The 11697-nt window shown below is 40.2% G+C and overlaps 2 protein-coding genes across 3 annotated transcripts in view; both read left to right on the top strand.

Moving 5' to 3' along the window:
- pir (pirin) overlaps window positions 1-8111 on the top strand; it is a 17941-nt gene extending 9830 nt beyond the window's left edge. Inside the window, exons 5-10 of one of the 2 annotated variants that reach the window (XM_032503709.1) lie at window positions 1367-1573; window positions 3216-3300; window positions 5040-5084; window positions 6567-6649; window positions 7330-7396; window positions 7543-8111. In XM_032503709.1, the coding sequence (XP_032359600.1) occupies window positions 1367-1573; window positions 3216-3300; window positions 5040-5084; window positions 6567-6649; window positions 7330-7396; window positions 7543-7661 (606 nt within the window). In that variant the 3' untranslated portion in view covers window positions 7662-8111. The remainder of the gene's footprint in view (window positions 1-1366; window positions 1574-3215; window positions 3301-5039; window positions 5085-6566; window positions 6650-7329; window positions 7397-7542) is intronic. The other variant, XM_032503784.1, reaches the window with a different exon arrangement.
- An 81-nt stretch (window positions 8112-8192) lies between these two features.
- Window positions 8193-11697, top strand: part of vegfd (vascular endothelial growth factor D) — a 7620-nt gene continuing 4115 nt past the window's right edge. The window contains exon 1 of the mRNA XM_032503579.1: window positions 8193-9370. Coding sequence (XP_032359470.1) covers window positions 9260-9370 — 111 coding nt within the window. The 5' untranslated portion in view covers window positions 8193-9259. The remainder of the gene's footprint in view (window positions 9371-11697) is intronic.

Raw genomic sequence — 11697 nt, 5'->3', positions numbered from 1 at the left:
CCAATCAGCATTCATTAGCAGAATGCAAGCTTGTTTTGGGCAACAACGAGTTAACCTGAAAGAAATCAAAAGCATATAATTACTCTTTCATTCAATTTTCGACCTATAATCCCTGTTCAACTTGCAAAAACTACAATCAAATCTGAGATTTCTCAACGGCAATCAGGCGAAAAAGACTAATTTAGCCATCTAGCTCCATAGAGTCCCATTCGTTTTGCGCCAGCCTGCAATCAACCCCAATGGAACTCTGGTGGAACTGCAACCAAATTCGGTACAGTGGGGCTGAATAGGGAGTGAAAAGGCTTTCCGTAGACGGGCTTTGGGCCATCTTTGATCAGGACTTTATGTACCCAAACTGGCCGCTTGTTTCCAAGATTGACTATCAAATGAGATGTTTAAGATTTTATTTTAACCACTGATTAATCTAATTTCAAACACCACGCAGATCTGTACTGCCTCTACACACAGCAATAAAAGAAACAAAACAGCTTGGTGAACAATCACAGATAAATGAACAGCAGCCAGTTTAATTAAACGTAAGCTTGAGAGTGGAAATGTCCAACTGAACTAAAGATGGAAAAGCTGTTAAACTGTTTGTTTTCAAATCACTACTTGGAACCAGCTCTACGTTTTAGAATGTATTCATTATATAATTCTATTCAGAAGCCTATCAAAATGTGTCTATATTTTTCTGAAAATCATCTTTTGTCTCGCTCTTCTTCAATGTCCAAACGTCTTTGTTTTTGCATTATAGCAGCCTTACAAATCCTACATGTGGTATATTACTGCTGGAAAGTTTTTGAAGGACGATTAAGTGCTTTGCATTTATTTTAATATCTTATTAAAATTGACCTCCAATTTATTCATTTTCAAGTGTTTTGCTGATGTGCAGTGCATTTAACTGCTACTAGACGCTGTAATCTCAGTTTTGAAGAGTACAGCATTACATTTGACATTGATGATGCTATCTGAAGATTTAACCTGAAGGATACAAATAGGCAAACAAGTTAGCAGTAAGAAGGATAAAGCATATGTGGCAGCTGCTTGCATTGAAAAGGGTGCTGTTCGTCAGCCAACTGTAGTTATATTTCATTATTCATTTAAATATGTATTTATTTATCACTTGAGTGTACAAAATGTAAAGCTACTATTCGGGCCATGCCAGCTGAGCCACAGTGCCATTCCTCGTGCCATGCCACATGCATGGTTAATAAATCCCTTACCAACTCTAGTTATTTAATAAAAACAACATATACAATTTTATGGACTCAACAAATGGTGATATCTGTTAACACCCTCAGCACATATGTGTGCCATTTATGATTGTGTCTTTAGTATAATTGAAATATGTGTCGTTGTCCACCAGTGGATGACTGCAGGACAGGGGGTGGTCCATGCTGAGATGCCTGTGTCAGAGGAGCCCGTTGTGGGCTTACAGCTGTGGGTGAACCTGCCGAGACGAGACAAGATGGTGGAACCGGCGTACCAGGAGCTTAAAGGTTCAGAAATCCCCAAACCCAGCCTGGGAGGAGTCACAGTTGCTGTGATATCTGGAGAAGCTTTAGGAGCAACGGTGTGTGTGTGTGTGTGTGTGTGTGTGTGTGTGTGTGTGTGTGTGTGTGTGTGTGTGTGTGTGTGTGTGTGTGTGTGTGTGTGTGTGTGTGTGTGTGTGTGTGTGTGTGTGTGTGTGTGTGTGTGTGTGTGTGTGTGTCTGTGTCTGTGTCTGTGTCTGTGTCTGTGTCTGTGTCTGTGTATTTGTTTTCATAATTCACCCACATGGTTATGATGTCACTGCCGCATCATTAATTCAAGCCACAGACAGAAGATCACTTTGAAACTAAACATGATGAGAGCTACGTGTTGGAATCGACCGGAATTCTCCTTTTAAAAAAGCCACTTTCTGAATGTAGCGTAGTCTGAACACAGCAGACAAAAGACAAAAATTAAAAAAAGCAGCGACTGGCAAATTGATTATGGTCTCTCACTGCATCGATGCATATTTGTCCACGTCCGCATCGCGACGCAATGATTAATTTCAACACTGTGTGTGTGTGTGTGTGTGTGTGTGTGTGTGTGTGTGTGTGTGTGTGTGTGTGTGTGTGTGTGTGTGTGTGTGTGTGTGTGTGTGTGTGTGTGTGTGTGTGTGTGTGTGTGTGTGTGTGTGTGTGTGTGTGTGTGTGTGTGTGTGTGTGTGTGTGTGTGTGTGTGTGTGTGTGTGTGTGTGTGTGTGTGTGTGTACAGAGTTACTGCAGGACATGAGACACTCCAAGTTGTGGTCTGGCATTTAAACCTCCGGGTCATTTAACTCAAGTAGCCTTACCCTCCTCTAAAAGTCAACAGAAAAACTTTTCAGTTTTTCTTTTTCTACTGCATTTTCATTCTGTGTAAGGCTCATGGGTTTCGTATTGATAATGGTTTAAACTCAATTTAACTCTGATTTTATGTACATTGCCATAATTAGTCTCAGTTCATTTTGATAGCCAAAGGGCATTATCAACAACCATAGACCAAAATGCTGGATGCAATTGGATAGAACTACAACCAGGATTACCACAATGTCTTGTTTTCTATTTCTATATGTGAAGCATTGAAGTTATGTAAAGTCACAAAGTAAATCAAAGTAATTAATTAAGTGTAGTGGTAAAATGTAATTACTTTTCAATATGTAACTAATGTGACTAATTGATTTCATTTCAAGTTACTTGCCCCACACTGCATAGTCTTGAAAATAATACCCAGTTGTTATTGTGTTTTAACAAATGGCAATAGTTGCTGCACAAAACAAGAACTAAGAACTTGAAAAAAGCTTAAGTGCTTTCATTTCCTTAACTATGCTCACTTTCTCACGCATGTTTTCCTTTTTGCAAAGCAACAGTGCTGAGCATTTCTTTTTGGTCATCATCATCGGTCACGATATACAATAAATATATGATAAAATGCACAAACAATGATGCAATGAAGTTTAGTGTAGTGTAAACCATGGAACTTCTAATAATAAGTTCTGACTTTGAATATCTAAAAAACCATGAGATTATTAGTAGGGGGCCAAGACAATGTGGGTAGCAACAAAACAATGCAGCTATAATTTATTGTTCACAACCCATTTGCAGGGAACAGCAGTGCAGATGGTTGTGAAGTTGTACAATATTTTCCATGACAGGCACCACTATTTTAATATTTGTGTGTATACGCTGACTCTCTTTTTCCCTCTATAGTCTAAAGTCTACACAAGGACACCGACCTTGTACCTGGACTTCAGACTGCAGACGGGTGCCCTGCATGTGCAGCCAGTCCCCTCAGGTAGGAGAACAACTTTTCTAAATACATTATCCTTAAATAGTGTTTTTTAATAGCAAAAGTGCTTGTAAATGGTCTGTAAGGGTCCTTACACAAAGGTATCTCATAGTTGCATTAGTCTGCTCTTCAGCCATCTCCCCTCATTTTTTCTCTGTATTCCATGACGTACACAGATTTACTCTGAAGTGTCCACAGAATGAGACGAACCTGTCCTCTTGTGGCGGGAGACAAGACAATGAATAAATCTTGGGACCAAACAAAACAAAGGAAATTATGAATTAAAGCAAGACTAAATAGAAATCACAATATGTTCACTTTGCAAATTAAATGTTTAATTAATAATTAATAAAGCAAACCCTTTTTAAATTCAACTGACTCAGGACTTTTGCTAGTCTGGCTATCACCAGACCGAGCCAAGCTCAATAGATTTGAGCTTGATCATTGATCTGGGGAATCTGCTTTGTATTTTCACTGCACAAGAGGTGTGCCCAACGGGCATAGTCCAAATGACTCTGTAGTCCTTCAACCAATCAGACCACCCATCCGGGTGACTTAGACAGGGACAGCAGCATCAAGGTTGCTGAGCTTCCGCTATGTTGAATGTAAACAAGAAGCTGCTTGGTCGCTTCTCTATCGCCGTTGTGTTGAACTGCCAATAGCGCTCCAGGTAGATAAGCCAGTTTGTGATTGGTTCCCGCAAAATTGTGAACTAAAGGAGAATTAAACGTGCAGGTTTCCAGACCGAGCTGCAGGGCGAAATCAAATCGCTGTCAGAGTGGGCGGGGTTCACCCAGTCGAGGGTTTTGCTGCTACAGCCTTTCTTTGTCTAGTATGAGCAGTGGCTTTTGGTGGCTAAAGTTAGCAAACTTAAAGGTGCACTTTTTTTTTTAAACAAACTGTTTCAGTTCAGTTCACATTTGGTATTATTTACCAAAAAGTAAATGTACCTTTAAGATATGTGCCCTTATGCTAATGTGTGCTTACATTTCAGTATTTACCATTAGCCTGTAATTCTCACGATCACAGTGCCAGTGTTCATAAAATATAGAGACACCTTGCTCTCATATGTCACCACAGTTATTAATAGTCAGAGTATCAGAGTACTGTGTTGTGCATTTTACAGGTTCCATTCAGGATCTAGGTCAGTATAAGGTTCACTTTAGGTTTGCACTAAGAGAAATGTGTACAACATGTTTTCAGTGAGAGAATGAGAGACTGTTCTCATCTGGTTGAAAGGTTTAAAAGTATCACCACAGACCCATATTGTGTTACTACATTAGGTGTTTGCAAACAGGGACGTGTTTGTGCGTTTGTTGCTGTGTATGGTTTGCAGAGACATACATTTTGGGCAGATGACAACATTTAAATCATACACACTTGTGGCCACCCAGATGCAAAAATTATAAATTGGACTCAATTACGCAAGTTAGATTGATACCTCTTTCATGTCTCATGGACGATACTACAAGCAAGTGGTTAGCTTAGCTTAGCGCAAAGCCTGGAAACGGGGAAGCAGCTAGCCAAATATTTCCCTCAGGAGCTTGTAGAGACCAAAAACAGAGCTATTGCAATTTTTCTCCGTAACTACTGTATTTGTTGATGCTACCAGTTACTGTGTTCACAACTTGTTTCTGCCGTCCGCACGTGGCCAACATTTTTATTGCTGTTTTAAGATCAGAGAAATGGTTCACCAAGTTCTTTATTACACAAATACCTATAAATAATATTTTTGTGTTTAACAGGATGGACTACGTTCATCTACACACTCTCAGGATCCATTCATGTTGGTGAGTTTTGTCTGGTTAATGTTTTACTAAAAGACAGGCCCACTGTACACTCTTTATTTGAACTTCATTTCCCTTATAAATACATACAGTACAATACCTGTCTCATATTGTCCAACACTTCAATTACATTTAAGAAGGATAAATCACTAACAAACGGGGTGATATTAACATTCTTTAGTTGGATATGTGCGCTCTTTTCAGTGTGTTTAATCACATCCTCCCTTACCTTACTGTTGCCAAATCTTTGTTATAAATATGTGTGTGATCTCAATCCAATCGCAACAAAGAACCAACCTCATTGTGCAACTGTGCATAAAATATGACCATCTTAGAGTCTGGCTCCATATCAACCACCTAGCCCACATATTAAAACTACGCCCTGTTGTATCAGTGTTGCTGTTTGACATTATACTGTGAAATACTGCATTTTCTGCTTAATGGACAAACTAGTGTGATCAGGGAATTCATGTTGCATGAGAACAAACCCTTGTAGAGAGTGAACTCATTTTCAGAGGCTTTCTTGGTTAGTTGAAAACCTGTTGTTTTCAGTCCGAATTCCCCTTTTATTATTATTTTTTCATCACATTTCACTATGATTTGATTACTCTTCATTGTTACACTGCAGGATCTCTCAGACTGGTTGTAAATGCTGGCAGATGTTTTAATGACATGAGAGGATGAAATTGGCTGAAAAGATTAAAAGAAGTTATTTGAATCTCAAGTCTCCAACTCTACATGGAGTCTGGCCCAATCAGGACCAGCTGGCTTCGATGAATGCATCGACCGCAAGTGAAGTGTCTGGCTTTCTCAGCGTTTAGTGTCAGTAATGTGTGTGTCGCAGCGGGTAAAGTGCAGAAAAACAGTCAAATTGTCTGAAACATGGAGGTGCCTATATTTCTCTTTAATTCAGTGTTATGCCACATATACTTATAATTTGTAAAATCAGTATGATCAATAGGTCAACCTCATGTTCTTCCTAATTTACCATCAAGACTATAATCCTACTGTATAAATGTTTTTTTTTGTTTTCCCCGATGAGGCACTCCTACTTCTAGAAGTCATAGATTCACATGTCTGTTGCCAGAAATACATCAGAAAGAGCTCAGAGACCACAAACCTCCTTAATCCTCCTAATTTATTTGGTGTCTTTTTTCCCAACATGATGATGGAATGGGAACAACTGTCCCACCTCAACATTTCACTGTCATTAAATGTAATGATGTGCGGTTATTATGCATGATTGAATTGAAGTGGTGGGTTTACAATTGTTTTATTTAATATCTATGAAGGAAAATCACAGGACTGTCACAATGAACGGTAAGGCAGTGCTGTAGAATTTGTAAATGGTACACAGTCACTGGCAATCATAATTAAGTAAACTTGGATTTCAACTGAAACTGAAAAATCGATAAACAAAAGTGTTTAACGTGAAGAGTTCCAGCTTTGCTTGAAGGACAATAATGAACTTTTCTGTTTTTCAAGGCCCAGATGAGGAGCAGCAGAAGGTGGAGCCTCATCACACTGTGGTGTTTGGAGATGGAGACTGCGTCAACATTAAAAACGAGGTGAGAGACTTAAGTTCTTTGGATCGAGAGAAGTTTCCATAATGCTGCTATTATTTCACACCGTTCTTCAAACTTCTCTCTGTACCAAGGTTTTATAGATAGCATATCGCCTTCTTAGGTATCCATTGTGGATTCTCTTGATCCTTTTCCTATCAGCTTTGGTTTCTGGCTAACATTCATAACCGTGCATTATTGCTCTCTCAAAGGAGGATCTTTGTTTTTAGGCTTGGACTTCTCAATGTCATGGAGTTGGGAAACACAGCCGGGGCTTTCACTAATTTAGTTTGATGAGCATTACCTGTTTATCTCTTCATACACTTCACATTTGGTTTTACTTTTTGAAAAAATCTTGCTGACTTAAATCTTAATAATCAGAGCACTCTTGTTTGTTTGATGTTCCCAAATTAATCAGATTAATTAATTTTTTAATTCAGCTGGTTTTTATGCAACACTCAGTTGATCAGTGGTTTCAGACCTCTTTGTTTTAAGGAGTTCAATCAAAAGTGATATTTCCTTCTCAGATTGTTTAATGTGTGATTTTCTTTGACGCCACCGATTTATCTCGGGACCTAACGCGGGGTCCCGATCCCTGGGTTGGGAACCACTGATTTTCAAATTACAAATGAAAGTCAGAGAACTTCAGACAAAGATGAAAGCACTGCTTCGTATTTCCTCCTCAGGGCTCTGAAGTTGCCCATTTTGTGCTGATCGCTGGAAAACCAATCAACGAGCCTGTGGTACAGCACGGTACGTCATTTGTGTTATTCCCTCTGAGATAAATACAGAACATGTCACTGAACATAACAAATGCTTAGATGGTCTTAAGAAGTCACAAACAGAACTTAATCAAGAGTTGTAATGTAATGCTTTCCAATGTTGTGTGTGCCCTTCAGGTCCGTTTGTAATGACGACAGAGGAAGAGATTGGACAAGCTATCATGGACTACCAGACTGGCAGAAATGGCTTTGAAAGGGCAAAAAACTGGAAATCCAAAATCAGCAACTCTTTCTGAACACTACTCGTTGGTAGAATGTTAGCCTCACTTGTTTGCTGCTATACAAGCATATTTTAAGAGATATTTGTTTTGATGTTTTGAAATATTTTTACCCCACAACAAGTTCTGTACTTGTTTACCACACATTAACTACTTTCCAGCATCTATTTTAACATGTTACATGTACTAGTGCCCCTTTGTTTGCCCAGTAGTAATTAACCCCTTCTCCCTTTTAAAATACAGATTTTAAGGAAAAAGTGTTTCTAACTGCTCTCCACTCCCCTTGTTAAATTTAAGCTTTATTACATTTTCCTTCTGCTGTTTGAAATACAAAACACAGAGTTGTTGTTATGTAAAGGTTTTACAAAACAATGTAACGTTTGATGACACGCACCTCATTAACCTAATTTATTCTGCTCCCAAAACTTACATAGACGACATTAAAATATTGTTAACATTTTTTTTTTTTTTTTTTAGCATGTTTCATAATTGTTATAAGCATCGCTCCTGGTAGATTACACCCTGAGTCAAATGGGCCTGGATGGGCGAGTGGGTGGGGTGTTGGTGGAACAGGGGTGGTGCTGGCATCTGATTTCCCCTCACATGTTACGGAAGTCTGGAGCACATTTAAAACACATGTTACTGCTTTTTGGCCGTGTGCGGTTTGGCAACTCCAGAGGAAAAGACACTGATAAGGGATTTAACAGTTAGGGGATGGGATCACTTAAGATATTGACATTTAAAAAAAAAAGAAAAAGAAAAAAAGACTGGAACAAAAAGGCAAATAAAAAGGCGTGCTTTGAGGCAGCAAGACCAGTGGTACAGAAGCTAGTCAGGCATACTAGTTTCTCATAGATCCTTCAGAATTAGCCCACATCTTAGTGGAAGGAATTGTGTGGCTGTTTTTGCACCTCAGGGCCTTTTTACACGGACAAACCACAGTAGGATCTGGAGAACTGAGGATTCACCAAAAGGAAGTTTAACATACAGATCTTGTAACCACTAAAATTAAGGGCTGTTAGCAGCTTTTTTTCAGGAGGTGGGTATATAAAGAAGAAACAGAGGAATTTGTTCAGATCATCTAGCTGAAATATTCCACAGGCCTTCAATCCATTCTGACGTAAGAGATGTCCTGATAAGTCCTCAAGGGAATCTTGACTTTTTCTGAAGTAATTTTTAGCTTCTGACTCCTAGTAGCTTCATTATTTAACTGGACACCTCAGGTTCTGCATCAAAGCTACTGCTGTAAGAGGTGCCTGTTTTAAAGCATCTTTAACCTTCTTCATTTGGCTCGTGGGCATCTGGGTTGCTGTGACAAGTTACGCCTGGTTTATACACACACACACACACACACACACACACACACACACACACACACACACACACACACACAGTCTCACACTCTCACACTCTTTACTGTGCAGCTGGAGGATCAAGAGTTTGTGTTGCACATACCTGCACTGAGAACAGTGTGTGTGTGGTCTGAGGGACTCCGCTGTTCTGGGAAACCGAGTCAAGAGGGGCAGCCAGCTCTAAGTGCTTTCTGCCAGAAGGAAAAAGGAGATAGTTCATACTGCTGACTGCTTCTCAGAGACCGCAAACATAGCCAAGGCATAATGATGACGATGAAACGGACTCTGTGCAGAATCTCCTGCTTGGTGACTCTGGTGGTGGAGCTGAGCTGGATAAACGTGGGCCACAGCATGCACAGAGAGGGAGGAAGCAGGGTAAGTGTGGTGTGAAGCCTTATGTCTTAAAGTGCATGTTATATGTACCAAAGCAGCAACGTAAGAAGCTTCTTGCAATCCACTGGAATTTTGTAGATGATGTATAACAACAGCTTTTGTTCCCCTTTATAATCAAACTTTTACTCGCTTGTGCAGTGTTGTGTAACCTCTTTCTTCCTTTCTCTCATAAACCTCACACTTGACCAGTTGTTGCCAGTGAAGTACATTCACATGTGCTCACCCTGTTCTGTCCATGAAATTGACAGCAATCGTGTGCTTGCATGTGGTTTAAAGAGGAAACGTCATAATAGTATCTGCGTCAGAGGGGTTATTGAACCACTTTACTCTTAATTTTCTTTTATCTAGCTGTCATTCATTTCCATTTTTCTTGTCTCCCCACTTGCTCTCAATTCAAACGCCCCCCCATCTTTGCCTCCCTTTCGATTCCTGTCATCCCTCTCACTCAGACACTCTCCCTCTCTGTTTTTCATTAGTGGGTCTATCCCCTGGTCGAAATTGCAGAGGGGAAACCTCCCTATTTTCTTTTGTTGTTTCTGAGTGGAAGCAGTTAGCCAGCCAACCTGCTCCACCCTCTGTTCTGAACACACTGAACACATCAGAGAAAATTAAACCGTGTGTAGACAAGTGCAATATTCCATGACTTTCTCTCAGATGTTTGTAGACCGACCATCCGGTATGCGGCTTGGCTTTCCCGCCTCAAAAATGAGCCTCTTTTCTCCCCTCTCCTCACATTCATCCATATTTAAAGTCTGTTCAAATGCCAAGTTAAAATAAAAATGGAAAAAGTAAAAGATAATAATCTTAAGCGATGGACTTCATAATACATCTTATCTGAACCTTACTTATCTAATTTGTTCAGCTTCCATTTTGTTCTGCTTTATGTCATCATGGAAACTTCTCATGTGGCCTGACAGGTGGTTTTATGGTTTTCTCCCACCAATGCTGCCTCCTCTCAAAGTGCAGGATAGGGGTTTGGTTGGCTGAGGCCCATTTTTATCAGATGTCCCGGGATAATATCCAGCTGCATATCATCATTCTGGTGAATGTATACTCTTTTGGAGCTGTTCTGAGACTTCAGAATGAGTAGCGTGCATAGGCAGACCGGAGCAGACATACACATTTTCTGCAGCAGCTGTTGACAATCACACTCTGACTAATGTGTGTGTCATCAAGTTGAGCGCTCCACGTAATAACTCCAGCAAACATCATATCAACTCAGAATCATCCACTGTACGGTACAGTGCATTTACTTTGACTAAATTCAGTTTTTTAAAATCCATATTTATTCATTTCTTTCTTTATACAATTAATAAGTCTGCAGTCTTTGTAAGGATGTACCTAGGCAATTCAATTTCATTTCAATTTTATTTATAGTTTCAAATCATAAAGAGTTATCTCAGGACACTGTACTAATAGAGTAGGTCTAAACCACACTCTATAATTTACAAAGACCCAACAATTCCAGTAATTCCCACTAGAGCAAGCATTTGGTGAACAGTGGCAAGGAAAAACTCCTTTTAGGAAGAAACCTCGGTGAAGAGAAAAACTTTGTTTTAGGGAGGAACCTCGGACAGACCCAGGCTCCTGGTAGGTGGTGTCTGACTGGTTGGGAGTGTGATGAACAATGGCAATAATAGTCACAATAATGATAATGGAACAATGACTAGAAATAGTAGTTGTAGTAGTTCATGGCGTAGCAGGGCACTGCAAGGTGTTACAGGACGTAGCAGGGCACAGCAGAGGACAGCAGGAAGTACCAGGGCACTGCAGTGCATAGCAGGGTGTAACAGGGCATAGCAAGGCGCAGGGCAGGATCATCGGACAGCTGCAACCATGATTTAGGTGCCACCCTAATCCAAGGAAACGTGCTGGGCGAAAAAAGATATAAGGACTCCGGGGAATAAACTCCCCAGAGCTAGATTAGTAACAGGCATTTCTGGGACATGGATGCTCACAGATCAAAAGAGAGAGAGAGAAGCTCAGTGTGTCAAAGGAAGTCCCCCGGCAGTCTAAAACTATGACAGCATAATTAAGAGAGACAGTTTAAAGAGCAGAGCCTGGTCGGGCTAGAAGTCTCCCATGCCAGATTGGGCTGTACTGGCCTGACTCCCTCTACTTTTATAATTTATTATATAGTAGATTAATCTGATGACTATGAAGAGAAGCAGAGAAGAGAAGGGGTGCTGCATCTGCAGACATACCCTCCCCCGCCGGTCTGGGACAATAAGGTACTAAGAGCTCTTTGATATATGGTACTTGACCATTTCAATCCTGTATTTTACAGGAAGCCAATGCAGAGAAGCTAA

This window comes from Etheostoma spectabile, chromosome 1 (assembly GCF_008692095.1).
Source record: "Etheostoma spectabile isolate EspeVRDwgs_2016 chromosome 1, UIUC_Espe_1.0, whole genome shotgun sequence".
Lineage (NCBI taxonomy): Eukaryota > Metazoa > Chordata > Actinopteri > Perciformes > Percidae > Etheostoma > Etheostoma spectabile.
This window is presented reverse-complemented; position numbering and strand designations above follow the sequence as displayed.